We start from the raw sequence: 17,798 nt of genomic DNA, 5'->3' as shown, positions 1-17,798 counted from the left end.
CCCTAGGTTTAAGGCTCAGCCCGGTATTAAGTATGTATGGGGGGGCGGGTAATAATTTTTGTCTCTAATGTTTCTGTACTTCACATAAAAATGTGTAGAGCCTAGTCTATTAAGGAAATCTGATCCTTCCAGGTGTGACCCAGTTTGGAGAACATCCAACTCTAGGCGTTCCATCAAGTAAATGTCCCCACATCTCTACTAGGTGGGCGGGGGGGAGGGGAATACTGATTCACTGGCTGGTGTTATTGGCCCAGGAGGAGCATGCTGCCCACCACCCTTGGCCAAATCTGGTTCACCTCAGAATTTCCCCCCTCAGAGGCCTGGTCCAGTTGCGAAGTTAACCTTACAAAGGGCTTCAACAGAGTCGCCTTTGCAGTCACCAAGGTGATCAATGCAGATCATATCCTCCTTCAGAGACCGCAGAACAAAACCAACTCTCTGGTCCGTGGATCAAAGCCTGAACACTCCTAAAATCCGAGGCAGCTTCCGATGCCACCACTCTGTCCCTCCCCATGCGGAAGCAGCGCGCTGTAGTCCCGTGTCCGGGGAGGGGGCTCTGAATACAGGAAGCATCTCCTTTGTCCCGCACTCCCAGGGGACCATCTCGTTTAATCCTCACGACAGTCCTAGTGGTGACATTACTGTCTCCCTGTGGCACAAACGAGGAAAGGGCATCTCGGAGAAGTTAACACAGTTGCCCAGAAGGAGCACCACTGGCACTCAGGTCTGTTCAGCCCCAAAGCTGTGCTCTTATTCCGTACAACCACCAGAGCAATCTTAAAAGCCAGATACTTAAAAAAAAGCCAGATCAGGACACTCCCTTATCAAAACCCAAAATGCTGTGGTGACTTCCTCTCATCCAAACTTCTGCTTGCCCCTCTTGCCACATCTCCTCCTCCTTCTTGCCCTTGCCCTCTCCCTTCCAGCCCTACTGGTCTACTTCCTGTTCCTTGGAATCCCCAAGGCCCTGCCTCACGGCCACCATACTCGCTATTCCCTCTGCCTGGAATGCTATTGTCCCAGCGCTCCACAGATCCTGCCTACTTCCTCCAGGTCTTGCTCCAATGCCACTTCCACAGGGAGACCATTCCCCACTACTCTTCTCTAAAAAAGACCCCTTCTCCTACCACTAACTACACCTTATCTTTCTCAGCAGCACTCACCAATACCTGAACGCAGGTGCGGGTTTTTTTTTGGGGGGGGGGGGTGTCAAGGGGAATGGGGTCAGTAGGAGGGGGTCACAGGAAGAGAGGGTCAGAGGGAGGGGGTCATGGGGAGAGGAGGCTCAGCAGGAGGGGTAGCCCGGTAGTGTGGCATGGTGACTACCCATAGTGTCGCCTCGGGTTCCATGGCCCCGCATTACAGGTGCCAGTCCTGCCGGGATGGGAGCAGTGCAGGGCCTGCTCAGTGCCCACCCTGCGCCCAGTGTCCTAAGGTACCCCAGAAGTAGGGGTGTGAAGGCCAAGGGGAAGAGAGCCTGCAGACCGCCATGGGGAAGACTGCTGCCCTTCTCTGTCCCTCTTTCCCACTGGCCCACTCTCCCCCCACCACCGCCCCACCCTGTGTGTTTCTTCCCTGGGCACCCCCATCCTACCCCACTGCACCTTCTCTGGGACCTTGATTTATTGTTCATCCCCCTTCTTGAATTTACTTCTTGGAAAATACATTTCCCTAGAGTCTGTGTCAGGCACCATTCAAGATGCTGAGGACATGCCATGAAAGGTCTGATGACGGGAAACAGCATGTCACATGGACATGAGTGTGAGGAAGCAGGTCCAAAGTGCAGAGGCGGGTGGGGCCCCTGGGTGGCTCAGTCGTTGAGCGGCTGCCTTCGGCTCAGGTCATGATCCCGGAGTCCTGGGATCGAGTCCCACATCGGGCTCCCTGCTCCGCGGGGAGTCTGCTTCTCCCTCTCCCACTCCCCCTGCTTGTGTTCCTGCTCTCGCTGTCTCTGTCAAATTAATTAATTAATTAATTTTAAAAAAAAAAGAAGTGCAGAGGCGGGTGGTCATATATGTTCCACAGGCAGGTCATTTGAGCCAGACTTGGAGGAGAAGGAGCAAAGCTTGGTGATAGCTAGGCAAGCAGTGCTCAGAGCAGGTGGGAAGCAAATGTCCCTTGAGACTCCTGGGGGGACCGTGTCTAGAGCAGGGCCAGTGAGGGCAGAGGCAGAGATGCCATTAAAGTAGGAAAAAGGTCTCAGTGTTGGGGCAAGGGCCCAAAGGGGACTCTATCAACTTTACGTTCTGCAGTGAGCTATGGAGAATCAGCTGACTGGAGCAGAGAAGTGAAATCATCTGACATACATCTTAAAGAAGTCTCTTGAGGAAGCAGGGGGACCAGTGCAAATCCACTGCGGTTAGAGAGAACTTGGTGGCCAGCATCAGAGTGTAGCATCCAAGGTTGTAAGAAGTCCTCAGCTAGTTAACTGCTCATTGTCAGGGCCCCACAGTTGCAGGGACTCTGCATCATTCACCGGTGTGTCCCCATGCTGAGGGGTGGGGGAGTGCAGGGGTGCGGAGATACGGCCAATGTGCACCAAAGTGGGTTCCTACATGTCCTTTACCCTCTGCTACCTCCACCTGGTCCTGGCTCAAAGAATTCTGCTAAACAGTAGCCGGGTGATTCGCCAAGTAACTTCAGCTCTCCAGGGAAACTTTCCATTTATTGGTAGTGGCCTTGGCAAAGAGGGGACTGCTATTTCCCCCCCACCCAAAGACCACAGCACCCCCTTGGTCTGATATTTGTGTGACACTGTCAGCTTTAGAATTTTATGATTTTATCACAGAAGAGACCTTTGGGGCAACTGATGAAACAAGAAGGTAATTATATTTCACAAAGAGAAAAAAAAAAAAAACCTTCAAAATTACCAATGGTCTGTTTATTGCTACCAAAGACAATTAGTTCATTTAATGCCTTCCAACATCTTTTCAAATCAGATAGAAGACTCTTATTAAAGGAGGATTATAAAAAGCTGTGTTATCCGGCATTAACCAATCAGAAGCCTTCTAAAAGTAACATTTCTGAGATTCCACCAATACAAATCTACAAGCTTACAAGGGGACGGATTCGCAGAAGCGAATCATAATCATAAAAGACAAGTATTCAACATAAAAGTTTCTAGAGATGAAATTATGTCTGTTTGGGGACCTTGTCTCCCTTCATCACTGCCCTGCCTCAGAATGTTGCTGGCAGGTGGTTGGTTTTCTATAAAACATTTTACATTCTGTAGAAGTATTTTGTAAATAAACAGAGGGTGGTTCACTTTCAAAACCCAGGATTTACTTTGAGTTTTATTTGATGCAATCTGAACTTTTTTTTTTTTTTACTTGTAGAAATTCCTACTGGCATCTGAGGGGCTTTTGTTTGCTGGACTTTCTTAGTTTTGCTCTCCTAATACACAAAATATCTCACAGGAACTCTTGGCTTCAGGCCATGGTCAAGGTCAAAGGAAGAAATACCGAAGGGATAACAGACAGGTCTTCTGGGAAAACTGAAGCTAATCTCTCTGTTTGTGAGTTTTCACCCATCCACACACTCCCTCACTCCCGCAAGGTGGGAGATAAAGTCCTGTCAATGATTCAACTCCCAAAGAAGGAAGAAAAAAGGAGTTCATGTTAATTTTTGAATTCCAGTGCTTGGCCTCAGTAGAACTTGTCAAGAAACAAAAGGTGCAGATGGGAAGTAAGGCAGAGAAGTGGACACAGGGTGGTGGGGTCATGAGCGTGCTGTTTAGAGCATCAACTGTCCAGAACATTGTATCTTCATCATAGCCTAGAATATGCTACTCTATATTTCCAGATTATTTCCTAGGAAATGTTGAGGAAATATTTCCTAGGAAATATTGTATTTGCTCATAAGTACATAAATATTGTAATCATAAATGCCGTATATTGTATTTGCTCATAAATTTAACATTCCTGAATACTTTCAATCAGCAGAGAAGTATTCACATTCTTTAGTATTTACGTGAAGTTCATCTGATTTTCAAACATGAATTATATCCAGCTTCCTTCATACAACATGCTAATAGATTATATAATGCTCACACTGAAAAGAAAAATCATCTTTATGGCTTGAGTAATTTTCTAAAGGGTTAAAAAAAGAGAGAGAAAGAGAGAGAAGGCTGCAGGTGGTTTAGTGATATTTATAAGCATTACTGAAATTCTTGTGCCAGAGTGAGGAAATGTTCCACAAAAATAGGTTATCTCCAGCTAACTGATACAATTTCAACACACGATCTCTGTTATGCACATGTATTGTTACTTTTGTAATTATTTTGATATAATGACTGATTTAGTCTTCATTCTAAAGAGCCTTAGAAATATGACATTACCTTCCAAGAACACTTTCTTTCATTAAAGAATGTTTCTTTATACTCTGCAGTTGTCAAAGAGGAAAAGGAGACAACATGTAGTACAATGAGCAACCTCTAACAACCAAAAGGGGTGCATTTTCATGATATTCAACTTACTTTTTCATTCCACGCCCACAGTCCAATTCCAAGAAATGCTATTCCCAAAAACTGAAAGAAAGAAAGAAAGCGTGTTAAGTATAAGGGTAAATGCCATGTTTTTACTAACACAAATACAAATAGTTTTCAACCGATTCTTTTTTTTTTTTTTTTAAAGATTTTATTTATTTATTTGACAGAGAGAGAGACAGCGAGAGAGGGAACACAACAAGCAGGGGGAGTGGGAGAGGGAGAAGCAGGCTTTCCCACGGAGCAGGGAGCCCGATGCGGGGCTCGATCCCAGGACCCTGGGATCATGACCTGAGCTGAAGGCAGACGCTTAACGACTGAGCCACCCAGGCGCCCCTCAACCGATTCTTTTGTTACTTTACTAGGCTGGGAAATACTCCTATCTAAAATCTGAGTAACAGCCTTTGACAGAAAAATACCATAATCACTTTGATTAAAATTAAGCATTCAGAAGGGTTGAGTAAAGAAAACGTGGTATATATATTCAATGGAATATTATTCAACCTTAGAAAAGAAGGAAATCTTGTCATTTGCAACAACATGAATGAACCCGGAGGGCATTATGCAAAGTAAAATAAGCCAGACAGAGGAGATAAATACCACACAGTATCATTTACATGTGGAACCTAAATAAATAAATTGAACTCATAGAAACAGAGTAAAAAAGTGGTTGCCAGGGGCTGGGGGAAATAGAAAAAGGTTAGCAAAAGGGTACAAGCTGTAAGATGAATAAGGTCTGAGGATCTAATGTAAACACCGTGACTACAGTTGGTGACACCCTCTTGTAAAATTGAACTTCTGCTAAGGGAACGGAAATGATGTCACACACAGGAAGGTCTATGTGAGGTGATGGATGTGTTAACTCAAGGGTGGGGAATTCCTTCACAATGTATATGCATATCGAATCATCATGTTGTACTCTTTAAATATCTTATAAATTTGCACTTTTATCTCAATAAAGCTGGAAAAATAAAATTTTTTAAGTTTTTTTAAAAAGAAGGGTTGGGGACATGTAGGTGCTTCGAAGTCATTGACATTATGAAGAATAATAATTAGGTAGATCCTTGAGTAAAACCAAAGTTATAAATACTGTTTAATGCTGCCTTTTAATGTAGGAAAGGGCACAGTACCTGCCCCCATACAGCCAAGCCTGGTATTCACTAGAAAATGGAATACCAGGGACATGAATGGAAAAGAGCTGGTGATTCTCTCTCTCTACACCATCATGCCACTGGAAATGGGCCAGGAAGAGGGCATGCAGAAGCCCTCAACACACTCTTTACCACTTCTTCAGAAGGTAACATGAATCTTACAAAGTCCAATGTGACCCAAGAAAAATCCTGGAGTCTTCCATTTTTCAGAAACTTAAATGACTTCTATCGTCCTTGAGAGGGCTTCCACAGCTTGGCCTGGTCTCAACTCAGTGCCATAACTTCGCATATGCCAGGGAGCACACAAACACCACAGTGCTGCCCCTGCTGAGTAGGGGGTGGGGGAGCAAGCAGTAATCAGGGGGATTTCCCATTGTAGTTAGTTGTCACTTTATTTCATCTGCTCTGAGATACACATTTCTCCCCGCCCCCCACATTTTAACATGTCTGAAATCGGGACAGGTCTTTAAAGCGATGGTATCTCAGTTCTTTCCCCTTGATTTTACCTAATAGCAGGTCCTGCAATCAGGGTGTCCCATGTTTGATGACACATTGTACAGGGCTGTCCACCCCCTCAGAGCTCAGTGGTCAGGACCGGGTTGTAATTGCCCATGAGCAAGGGCACATCTTATTCCTCATCTTCATTACCAAGAGCAACTCTGAATTTCCTTCCCAAACACTGAAGTGAAAAGAGAGCGGGTAGGTTAACGAGCAATTTCAATCTGATGGCAGCAGTGCACCCTGTTTATTTTACTAACATCTTGATTAAGTTAAATGTCAGGAAAGCTTTCCACTGAGAGAGGTGCGCACGGGTGCTTATTCTTTGCCGTCCTCGGGAAATCGGAGAGCTGTCCACCTGGCGAGGTCTTCATCCGCAGCAGGTGGTTGCTGACACGTTGTGGGCATTGGCTCATCAATCCGAGAGGGGCTGGGGGAAACAGCGGGAGTGGAGGGGAAAGGGGGGGACTGAAAAAAAAAACAGACAGCTGACGGCCCTGAAAATCTGGTTGTGTTTTTAGAAGCAGAATGTCCCAAATCTCCTGCCAATTATTGGACTCCAGTGAAATCTCATCCAATACCTTCAGAACCCACAGACGCAAAAGCTCCAGCGTGTCCTTGATTTGGCAAAAACAGAAGACCTCTTTCTTCCTGCTCTTTGCTCTCAGAGGTTTGGAAAGGGTTTCGAAAGAGTTGTTGTTGTGAACATCCTGACAGAAAACTATGCTCGGTCCCTCTATGGCCCTGGTCAGAGTGCTGTGTCACTTTAGGTTTTTGACGGAAAACGACAAATGCACCAGTCCCCCAAATGACTCCAAGATACTTGGGACTCTGTAGTACAAAAACAGAGCAATTCAGCATGTTACTTTCATATGCCGAGGTCCTAGGCACAATAGGGTAATGAGTGACAAGTGCAGACACAGCATCCCATCAGACCTTGAAATCAGAGTGCTTGACTTCACACCCATTGATGTGAAACTCATCCCAGAGAAAAGCCTCACCTTCTCACAGCTAAAGCTCTTCATGGACAAATGGTCAACCATCTTCCCTGGTGCAGTACTTAATCACTGTCACCATAAGCAGTGGGTGGGATGGCGTGGCAGAGAACAATCACGGTCAGCTATGCCTCTTGGCGGGGGGTGGGGAACGTGTCCCCGCGGAGGGCTCCTGTCTAATCGCTAACATTTATTTCTTCTTATTACTGGACAGGCTCTGTGCTATTATTAGTGCTTTGTATGAAGTGTCTCTTTTAAGCTTCACCACAATTTTACTGTGGAAGAGGCACTGTTATTAACCCCATTTTAAGAAAGGGAAGAATGAGGCTTACAGCGTTTCATTTGCTTAGAAGCACACCGCTACTGAACGAAGCAGCAGAGATGTGAACCAAGAGGAGACTGAATCAAAGTATGCATTCTTACTAATCCTGAAAAATTCCCATTTTCCCCCAGGGGATAGAAAGTAGAGGCATTTAGGTTAGAATTACATGTGATATGACGAGGACATCGTATATTCCTTCCCCAGCAAGCAAAGTGGACTTGAAGAGGTTAAACAGTGAGAACCCTGCCTTCACACAAGGACTGGTTGGTTGTAGAACAGAAATTCCCATGTGCGTGTCAGCAATGGAGTGACCCAGAAGAACAGAGAAATTCAACGGTGGGTCAACTCTCTCCTCTTTGTATGAAGCTCTCCTTTCTTCTGGGCACTTTGAAAACCCCTTTTCCTTCACAAATCATGTAATAACAGATTGGAAACCAGTGATTTTCCACCCAGGGGGGTGGGAATCAGAATTTAAAGAAGACTCACCGACAATTTCCTCTACAATCTTGCTCTAATAATCTTGCTCTAATACTTCCTGCTTTAACTGTGACTCTCCAAACAAGGTTTAAAAATGTGAAGAAAAAACACAGTGAAGAAAAGCACTCACTACCTAAGCAAGCAAGCAGCGCAGGGCCGGGGCCTCAACTGTGCATACCTTCGGTGCTACATCACTAGCAAACATCCTCCCAATTACTCTCAGCCCATATGTTTTGTTTTAAAATCAAGTTGTTCCAACTTCAAATAATTAAACAGAAAAGAGCCAAAAAACAGAGACAGGCACGCAGCACTTGAGGCACGCTGAGTTTCCCCTTTCCCACCTCCAGAAGAAAAGTCGACCATAAACCACCAAACTGACCTCATTCTGAAACCTTGAGGCCAACTTCCAGGGAAAGGGGAAGAACACTTAAAGTCAACTCTTCATTCCTTTGGAAGCAGGGGGCACCCCACAGCAGAGTTGAGGCCTCTCCCCACGGGGCAATAGAGGCAAACGTGCAGTACAAATGTTGGACCACCCAATTTTTGATGTTTTAAAACGAGTACCAATAATTTGGCCAACATTTGTTCAGTGCTAGGTATGAACTGGGCACTGTGTTTTATACGAATTCACTGAGACAGCACTGCCTAATACAGAAGCTCCCAGGGGCTGGGACACACTGCAGTGTGCTAACACACGTAAGACACACATTGGATTTTAAAGACTTAATTATAAATTCAAAGAACGGAAAATCCTCAGTAGTTATTTTATTACTGATTATATGTTGAAATTATAAACTTTGGATATTTTGAAATAAATAGAATATATTAAAATTAATATTATCCCCATTTTATAGATAAGGAAACAAAACCTCAGAAACCTTAAGTCGTGTTGCTCAGGAGATCGGAGTACTCAGCCCAATCTCAAAACTGTTTTAGTACTTTCCTGAAACTCTTGTCCTAAGACTCAAAATCACCCCTTTAGTTTCTAGGCACTCAGGGCAAAGGTGGGTATTCCTAACTGGAATGGAGAATGGACCGGAGTGGAGACTGGACCTAGGTGGAAACAGAGGGGCATGCTGATGGAAGCCCCCTGGGTACGGCAGCATAAAAGCCAGCAGAGCCGATGCTCAGGAAAAGCTAGAGAGGAAAATGGCCCTAGGATGTGACCAGGGCAACTGGACGTCTCTGCCAGGAAGGACACATCTGCCCCCTTTTGGGGACGGCAAACAGAAAATCTCTTTCTCCATCTGCTGCTTCAGTCCAAGCTGAGCCTCCAACACCTTGGAAGTAGAACAGTGCTCCATTCTAACTGGTATAATAGACAACTTAAAAAGCCACTCATCCACCCATCTACAATCTTCAGATATTCTTGAGTTCTTACTCTGTGCTAGGTACTACTTTTCTCTTATGGTAAATATAGATACAGTCCTTGCCCCCAGTGAGTTATACAGTCCAGTGAGAGAGAGAGAGATGTTAATCAAATAAAGCATAAAAGACAAAAGTGCCCTTGACGGTGATGTTAAGGAGAAGAAACTAAGGCCAATACAGACAAAAGAGGAACACGTGACCCAGAGAGCAGTCCAGGAGGGCTTCCCTATGTCAGGGAGGTAGGAACTGGGGTCTGAAAGATGAGAAGATGTTAACTGGCAAAGAAAGGAAGGGAGAGTATTTCAGGCAGTGGGAAGAGAACGTCCAAAGACCCTGTGGTGAGAGGAACACAGCGAGTAAAAATGTCTGAAGGGTGATTTGTGTGACTGGTGTGTGGAGAATGGGTGGAAAGTAGCAGATGTGTCATTAGCGACATGAGCATGGACCAGCTCATGCAGGGCCCCATAAGGCACAGCAAGGAGTTCAGTCATTACGCTAAGAGTGACAGGAAGCCTTCTAAGGGCCATCTGTGTGTAGTGGGCTAGGATGGGGCAAGGACACAGACCTTTATCAGATTTGGGCTGCAGAAAGGATAAGACAGAGTCCAGACTGGACACACAGGGACTGGAAGGAGGCAGCTTTAGTCACGCAGACAATATCTGATTGTGTCCTGCATGGAAATGTGAAGAAAAAGATGGAACTGAGACTATTTAAAAGTAAAACTGACATTTACAGTGATGGCTTGATTTGGTGAAGGGCGGGCAAGGGTGAAGGAGAGAGAGAGAAGTGTTAAGGAAAATTCCTGTTTCTGGCACCTTCTACATGGAGACTATGGCTCTTCAAAATCCATCTTATGTCCTCTCTGACAGAAATAAATCTCAGGTGCCAATTTCATAACTAGCTTAACATCTAGTGGCATTTCTGAAGGACAGCTTTCTTTTATGGTATTTTGCCAGCTATCTGAATTCTCTTTATAAAGGAGCATATTTCAGCTTGTATACTTAAAAAAATAAGTTCTTTAAAATCTATACACACATCTACCTCCCCCCACTTGTATTCATAAATGGAAGCAATAATGTACAGGTGTACATTAAAGGTCACAGGCAACTCCTAAATAGACATTTTCAATCCTCTTTGCTTAAAAAACAATTACGTCAATGGCATCTGCCCAGCATCCCGTGAACAGACTCAAAATAACAATGCAGCAAGGTAAACACAAAAGAGGAAAATAAAGATCAGGTCAGTCTTCTCACCTAAATTAGAGCCTCAAAAATATTATCCAAAACAACAATGGAAGGAACTGTTCTTCCTTCGACATTCTGATGAAGTTTTAAAAAAAATTTTTAAGCTCTGCCTGAATAAACAGGACAGATTCATTGAAAACATTTGGCACAGAAGAGAGGAAAGAGTGCCTTAAGGAAAAAAATGTATTTTCCTTAAACTACAACACAGGTATTTTTCAATAGATGTTTGCTGACACTTTCGTGTGACCACCACTCCAGTTCTGGCAGGGAAGGGGGGGGTGGGTGCAGTTCACATAAGTGTGCCAAATATTTAGGTTAACGAAACACATGTTGCCTTTATAGAGAAGGGCTGATATTAGGAATAAAAAGCCTCCGGGCATAATTCTTGCCACATCAGAGGAGTAAGCCTGGGCTATATAGAAAATTCAATACACAGAAAGTCAATCCCAATCTTGCCACTGGGTCCCCGTGTCCCAGCTGGTGCATTCAAACGGTCCAGGAACCCTCATGAGAAGATGGCCTGAAAGATAAAGCCCAAGCCTGTAAACAGGACATTCCCCATTTGAGCCGGGGTCACCCTGCCTCACGTCACTTGGCCCCGACAGCCTCCATGCAGCCTGAACACCTGAGCACACGCGGCCCGCGGGGCACCCCTGCCACGGCTCTGAGGTTCTGTGATCTCAGGAAAGGCTCTTCGTTCGTTAACACTTATCTGAGCATCTTCTATGAGCCCGGCAGTGGGCTGGGGTTTGGGATAAATCAGGAAACAAAACAGACAAAACTGCCTGCAGCGGGGCTGACATTCTGGCTGGGCTGGCCGGGAGGGAAAAGCAACACAAAGAAACATAAATGAGTAGACAATACAGATTTTTTTTTTTTAATTTTATTATGCTATGTTAGTCACCATACAATACATCATTGGTTTTTGATGTGGTGATCCACGATCCACTGTTTTCGTATAACACCCAGTGCTCCATGCAGTACGTGCCCCCCTTAATACCCATCACCGGGCTAACCAATCCCCCCTCCCCCCTCCCCTCTAAACCCCTGTTTGTTTCTCAGAGTCCATAGTCTCTCATGGTTCACCTCTCCCTCCAACTCCCCCCATTTTTCCCTTCCTTCTCCTAATGTCCTCCATGCTATTCTTTATGTTCCACAAATAATTGAAACCATATGATAATTGACTTTCTCTGCTTGACTTATTTCACTTAGCATAATCTCCTCCAGTCCCATCCATGTTGATGTAAAAGTTGGGTATTCATCCTTTCTGATGGCTGAGTAATATTCCATTGTATATTTGGACCACATCTTCTTTATCCATTCATCTGTTGAAGGGCATCTCGGCTCTTTCCACAGTTTGGCTATTGCGGACATTACTGCTATGAACATTGGGGTGCATATGGCCCTTCTTTTCACTGCATCTGTGTCTTTGGGGTAAATACCCAGGAGTGCAATTGCTGGGTCATAGGGTAGCTCTATTTTTAAATTTTTGAGGCACCTCCACACTGTTTTCCAAAGTGGCTGTACCAACTTGCATCCCCACTAACAGTGTAAGAGGGTTCCCCTTTCTCCACAACCTCTCCAACATTTGTTGTTTCTTTCCCTGTCCATTTTTGCCATTCTAACTGGTGTAAGGTGGTATCTCAGTGTGGTTTTGATTTGGATTTCCCTGATGGCTAATGATGATGAACATTTTTTCATGTGTCTGTTAGCCATTGGTATGTCTTCTTCAGAGAAGTGTCTGTTCATCTCTTCTGCCCACTTTTTGACTTGATTATTTGTTTTTTGGGTGTTGAGTTTGAGAAGTTCTTTATAGATTTTGGATACCAGCCCTTTATCTGTAGTGTCATTTGCAAATATTTTCTCCCATTCTGTGGGTTGCCTCTTTGTTTTGTTGACTGTTTCCTTTGCTGTGCAGAGCTTTTTATCTTGATGAAGTCCCAAAAGTTCATTTTTGCTTTTGTTTCACTAGCTTTGGGAGATGTATCTTGAAAGAAGTTGCTGTGGGCGATGTCAAAGAGGTTACTGCCTATGTTCTCCGCTAGGATTTTGATGGATTCCTGTCTCACATTGAGGTCTTTCATCCACTTTGAGTTTTATCTTTCTGAATGGTGTTAGAGAATGGTCAACTTTCATTCTTCCACATGTGGCTGTCCAATTTTCCCAGCCACCATTTATTGAAGAGACTCTCTTTTTCCATTGCATGTTTTTTCCTGCTTTGTAAAAGATTATTTGACCATGGAGTTGAGGGTCCATAGCTGGGTTCTCTATTCTGTTCCATTGGTCTGTATGTCTGTTTTTGTGCCAGTACCATGCTGTCTTGGTGATCACTGCTTTGTAATATAGCTTGAAATCGGGCAACATGATGCCCCAGCTTTGTTTTTCTTTTTCAACATTTCCTTGGTGATTCGGGGTCTTTTCTGATTCCATACAAATTTTAGGATTGTTTGTTCTAGCACTTTGAAAAATGTCATTGGAATTTCGATCGGGATGGCATTGAAGGTATAGATTGCTCTGGGTAGCAGAGACATTTTAACAATGTTTCTTCTTCCGATCCATGAGCATGGAATGTTTTTCCATCTTTTTGTGTCTTCTTCAATTTCTTTCATGAGTGTTTTGTAGTTCCTAGAGTATAGATCCTTTACCTCTTTGGTTAGGTTTATTCTGAGATATCTTATGGATTTTGGTGCTATTATAAATGGAATCGGGGGCGCCTGGGTGGCTCAGTTGGTTAAGCGACTGCCTTCGGCTCAGGTCATGATCCTGGAGTCCCGGGATCGAGTCCCGCATCGGGCTCCCTGCTCGGCAGGGAGTCTGCTTCTCCCTCTGACCTTCCTCCCTCTCATGCTCTTTGTCTCTCATTGTCTCTCTCGCAAATAAATAAAATCTTAAAAAAAAAAAAATTAAATGGAATCGTTTCTCTAATTTCTCTTTCTTCAGTTGCGTTGTTAGTGTATAAGAAAGCAACTGATTTCTGTGCATTGATTTTGTATCCTGCCACATTACTGAATTGCTGGATGACTTCTAGTAATTTGGGGGTGGAGTCTTTTGGGTTTTCCACATAAAGTATCATGTCGTCTGTGAAAAGAGTGAGTTTGACTTCTTTGCCAATTTGAATACCTTTTATTTATTTATTTTTTTTTTGCTGTCTGATTGCTGTTGCTAGGACTTCTAGTACTATGTTGAACAATAGTGGCGAGAGTGGGCATCCTTGACGTGTTCCTGATCTTAAGGGAAAGGCTCTCAGCCTTTCCCCATTGAGGATGATATTCGCTGTGGGTTTTTCATAGATGGATTTTATGAACTTGAGGAATGTTCCCTCTATTCCTATACTCTGAAGAGTTTTGATCAGGAAAGGATGCTGTATCTTGTCAAATGCTTTTTCTGCATCACTTGAGAGGACCATATGGTTCTTCTCTCTCCTCTTATTAATGTGTTCTATCACATTGATTGATTTGCGAATGTTGAACCACCCTTGCATCCCGGGGATAAATCCCACTTGGTCGTGGTGGATGATCCTTTTAATGTATTGTTGGATCCTATCAGCTAGGATTTTGTTGAGGATTTTGGAATCCATATTCATCAGAGATATCAGTCTGAAATTCTCCTTTTTGATGGGGTCTTTGCCTGGTTTGGGGATTAAGGTAATGCTGGCCTCATAGAATGAGTCTGGAAGCTTTCCTTCTGTTTCTATTTTTTGAAACAGCTTTAGTAGGATAGGTATTATTTCTTCTTTGAATGTTGGGTAGAATTCCCCAGAGAATCCATCAGGCCCTGGACTCTTGTTTTTGGAGAGGTTTTTGATCACTGTTTCAATCTTATTACTGGCTATTGGCCTATTCGGGTTGTCAATTTCTTCCTGTTTCAGTCTTGGCAGCTTAGAGGTTTCCAGGAAGGCCTCCATTTCATCCAGATTGCTCAGTTTATTGGCATAGAGTTGTTGATAATAATTTCTAATAATTGTTTCTATTTCTTTGGTGTTAGTCATGATCTCTTCCCTTTCATTCATAATTTTATTAATTTGGGTCCTTTGTCTTTTCTTTTGGATAAGTCTGGCCAGTGGTTTATCGATCTTATTAATTCTTTCAAAGAACCAACTTCTAGTTTCGTTGATCTGATCTACTGTATTTCTGGTTTCTAATTCATTGATTTCTGCTCTAATTATTTCTCTTCTAATGTGTGGCTTAGGTGTTTGTTGCTTTTTCTCTAGTTCTTTAAGGTGTAGAGTTAGTTGGTGAATTCGGGATTTTTCTGTTTTTTTGAGTGAGGCTTGGATGGCTATGTATTTCCTCCTTAGGACGCCTTTGCAGTATTCCATAGGTTTTGGACCAATGTGTTTTCGTTCTCATTGATTTCCATGAATTGTTTAAGTTCTTCTTTGATTTCCTGGTTGACCCAAACATTCTTGAGCAGAGTGGTCTTTAGCTTCCAAGTGTTTGAATTTCTGCCAAATTTTTTCCTGTGATTGAGTTCCAGTTTTAAAGCATTGTGGTCTGAGAATACGCAGGGAATAATCTCAATCTTTTTGTATCAGTTGAGACCTGATTGGTGACCGAGTATGTGGTCTATTCTGGAGAAAGCTCCATGTGCGCTCAAGAAGAATGAGTATTCTGTTGTTTTAGGGTGGAATGTTCTGTAAATATCTATGAGGTCCATCTGGTCCAATGTATTATTCAAAGCTCTTGTTTCCTTGTTGATTTTCTGCTTAGATGATCTGTCCATTGCTGAGAGTGGAGTACTGAGGTCTCCTACAATTAACCGTATTGTTGGGTGCCTGGGTGGCTCAGTTGGTTAAGCGACTGCCTGTGGCTCAGGTCACGATCCTGGAGTCCTGGGATTGAGTCCCGCATCGGGCTCCTTGCTCAGCGAGGAGTCTGCTTCTCCCTCTGACCCTCCCCCCCTCATGCTCTCTCTCTCTTTCTCTCTCTCTCTCTCAAATAAATAAAATCTTAAAAAAAAAAAAACAATTAACCATATTGTTATCAATGTGACTCTTTATTTTGGTTAACAGTTGGCTTATGTAGATGGCTGCTCCCATGTTGGGGACATAGATAGATCTTCTTGTTGGATAGATCCTTTAAGAATGATACAGTGTCCTTCTGTGTCTCTTATTACAGACTTTAGTTTAAAATCTAATTTGTCTGATATAAGAATTTCTACCCCAGCTTTCTTTTGAGGTCCGCTGGCATGGAAGATGGATCTCCATCCCTTCACTTTTAGTCTAGATGTATCTTTAGGTCCAAAATGAGTCTTTTGTAGACAGCATATGGATGGGTCCTGTCTTTTTATCCAATCTGCAACCCTGTGCGGTTTTACGGGAGCGTTTAGGCCATTCACGTTGAGAGTGATTATTGAAAGATACGAATGAATTGTCATCTTGTTGCCTGTGAAGACGTTTTTATAGATTGTCCCTGTAAATTTCTGTTGTATATCACTCTTGGGGTCTTTCTCCTTTTATAGATCCCCCCTTAATATTTCTTGCAGGGCCGGCTTAGTGGTCACATATTCTTTCAATTTCTGCCGGTCGTGGAAGCTCTGCATCTCTCCATCCATTCTAATGAAAGCCTTGCCGGATAAAGTATTCTTGGCTGCATGTTCTTCTCATTTAGTACCCTGAATATGTCTTGCCAGGCCTTTCTGGCTTGCCAGGTCTCTGTGGATAGGTCTGACGTTATTCTGATGTTCCTCCCTCTGTATGGAAGGAATCTCTTCCCCCTAAATGCCCTTAAGATGGTTTCCCTGGTTCTAAGATTTGCAAGTTTTACTATTATATGCCGGGGTGTTGGCCTGTTTTCCTTGATCTTGGGAGGGGTCCTCTCTGCCTCTAGGACACGAATATTTGTTTCATTCCCCAAATCAGGGAAGTTCTCAGCTACGATTTGCTCAAATACATCTTCTAGTCCTCTCTCTCTCTCCACTCCCTCCGGGATTCCAATTATTCTGACATTGGAATGCTTCATGGTGTCACTTATTTCTCTGATTCTATTTTCATGGATTCTGAGTTGTTTTTCCCTGGCCTCCTCTTTTCCCTTTTTATCTATCATATTGTCTTCCAGGTCACTTATTCTCTCTTCTGTCTCAGTTACCCTAGCTGTTAGATTATCTAGATTGGATTGGATCTCATTGATAGCATTTTTAAGTTCTGCAATTCACCTTTTATTTCTGCCCTTAGAGACTCTATGTTGCCATTAATTGATTTCTCCATTCCAGCCATTGTCTTCACAATTGCTAGCCTGAATTCCATCTCCAACATCTTGGTTATATCTGCATCCATTTGTAAATCTGCAGCATAAGTCATAATCTCTGAGTCTTTTCTGTTTTGGGGGCTCCTCCTCCTAGTCATTCTGTTGATGGGTGTTTGAGGGAATCTAGAGTCCAAATTATTGACCACAACCCAAGCAAGATGCCCCTGTTTTCTTGGGACCTCAGGGTTGCTGGCCTCTTGTTTTCCCAGCCTGTCTCCTGTGGGTTGGGCCTGCCGCGCTGTTACTCAGGCAACCCTGTTTGGGCAGAGTTGCCCTGCCCCCCTGTGGCGGGGGATGGGCTCAGTGGGAATCAGTTTTGGGGGCTTTTGTTCTCTGGCGGCTCTCCGCATCTCTTCCGCGAGTCAGAGCAGAAGAGACCGTTTCCAACCCTCTGCCTCAGAGCAGGGAGACCGCAGTCTGCTCTTCAGTGAGCCCTCCAGGCCACACTGTCTCCGTTTCTGTCCGTGCTGCTATAAACTGCAGCATCCTGGGTTGTGCGCCCCTCCGCAGCGCTCCCAGTCCTGCCTCCAGGTCGGGGCACGTCTCTGCCCTTTGTGCTTCTAAAACCGCCAGCCGCTCCCAGTTCGCGTGCGTGCGACCCCGCCGCTCCGGGTTTCCGTCCCGGGGGCTGCCCCAAAGTCCTTTCCCCACCGCTACCGGTCTGCAAGTCTGTGCCCGTCTGCAGCGCGTGAGGCTGTCGCTCACCGGTGGTGTAAGATCCCCACGGCCAGGCACCCTCCCGCTGCCGTTTATCCTCCGATATCTGCCCGCAGAATCAAGGCTCTTCGCTTCGTACCTCAAAACCAACCGCCTGGGATATTGTTTGTAGAGATCCAGATCTTCTTACACCTCGGGCTGGTTTCGTGGGTGCTCAGAGTGGTCTGGTAGATATCCAGCTCAATTCCTGGGACCAGTTGAAATAGGGTCCCCTACTCCTCCGCCATCTTTCCCCCCCATCGACAATACAGAATTTTAAAAGGTGAGCAGCACTGGGGGAAGGGAGAGCAGCAGAAAG

General features: G+C 44.3%; 1 protein-coding gene across 1 annotated transcript in view; it reads right to left on the bottom strand.

Annotated features, from left to right (window-relative positions):
- Window positions 1–17,798, bottom strand: part of TSPAN5 (tetraspanin 5) — a 170,201-nt gene that overhangs the window by 26,240 nt on the left and 126,163 nt on the right. The window contains exon 2 of the mRNA XM_021680389.1: window positions 4,475–4,525. Within this exon, the coding sequence (XP_021536064.1) occupies window positions 4,475–4,525 (51 nt within the window). The remainder of the gene's footprint in view (window positions 1–4,474; window positions 4,526–17,798) is intronic.

Source organism: Neomonachus schauinslandi, chromosome 2 (genome assembly GCF_002201575.2).
Source record: "Neomonachus schauinslandi chromosome 2, ASM220157v2, whole genome shotgun sequence".
Classification (NCBI taxonomy): Eukaryota; Metazoa; Chordata; class Mammalia; order Carnivora; family Phocidae; genus Neomonachus; species Neomonachus schauinslandi.
This window is presented reverse-complemented; position numbering and strand designations above follow the sequence as displayed.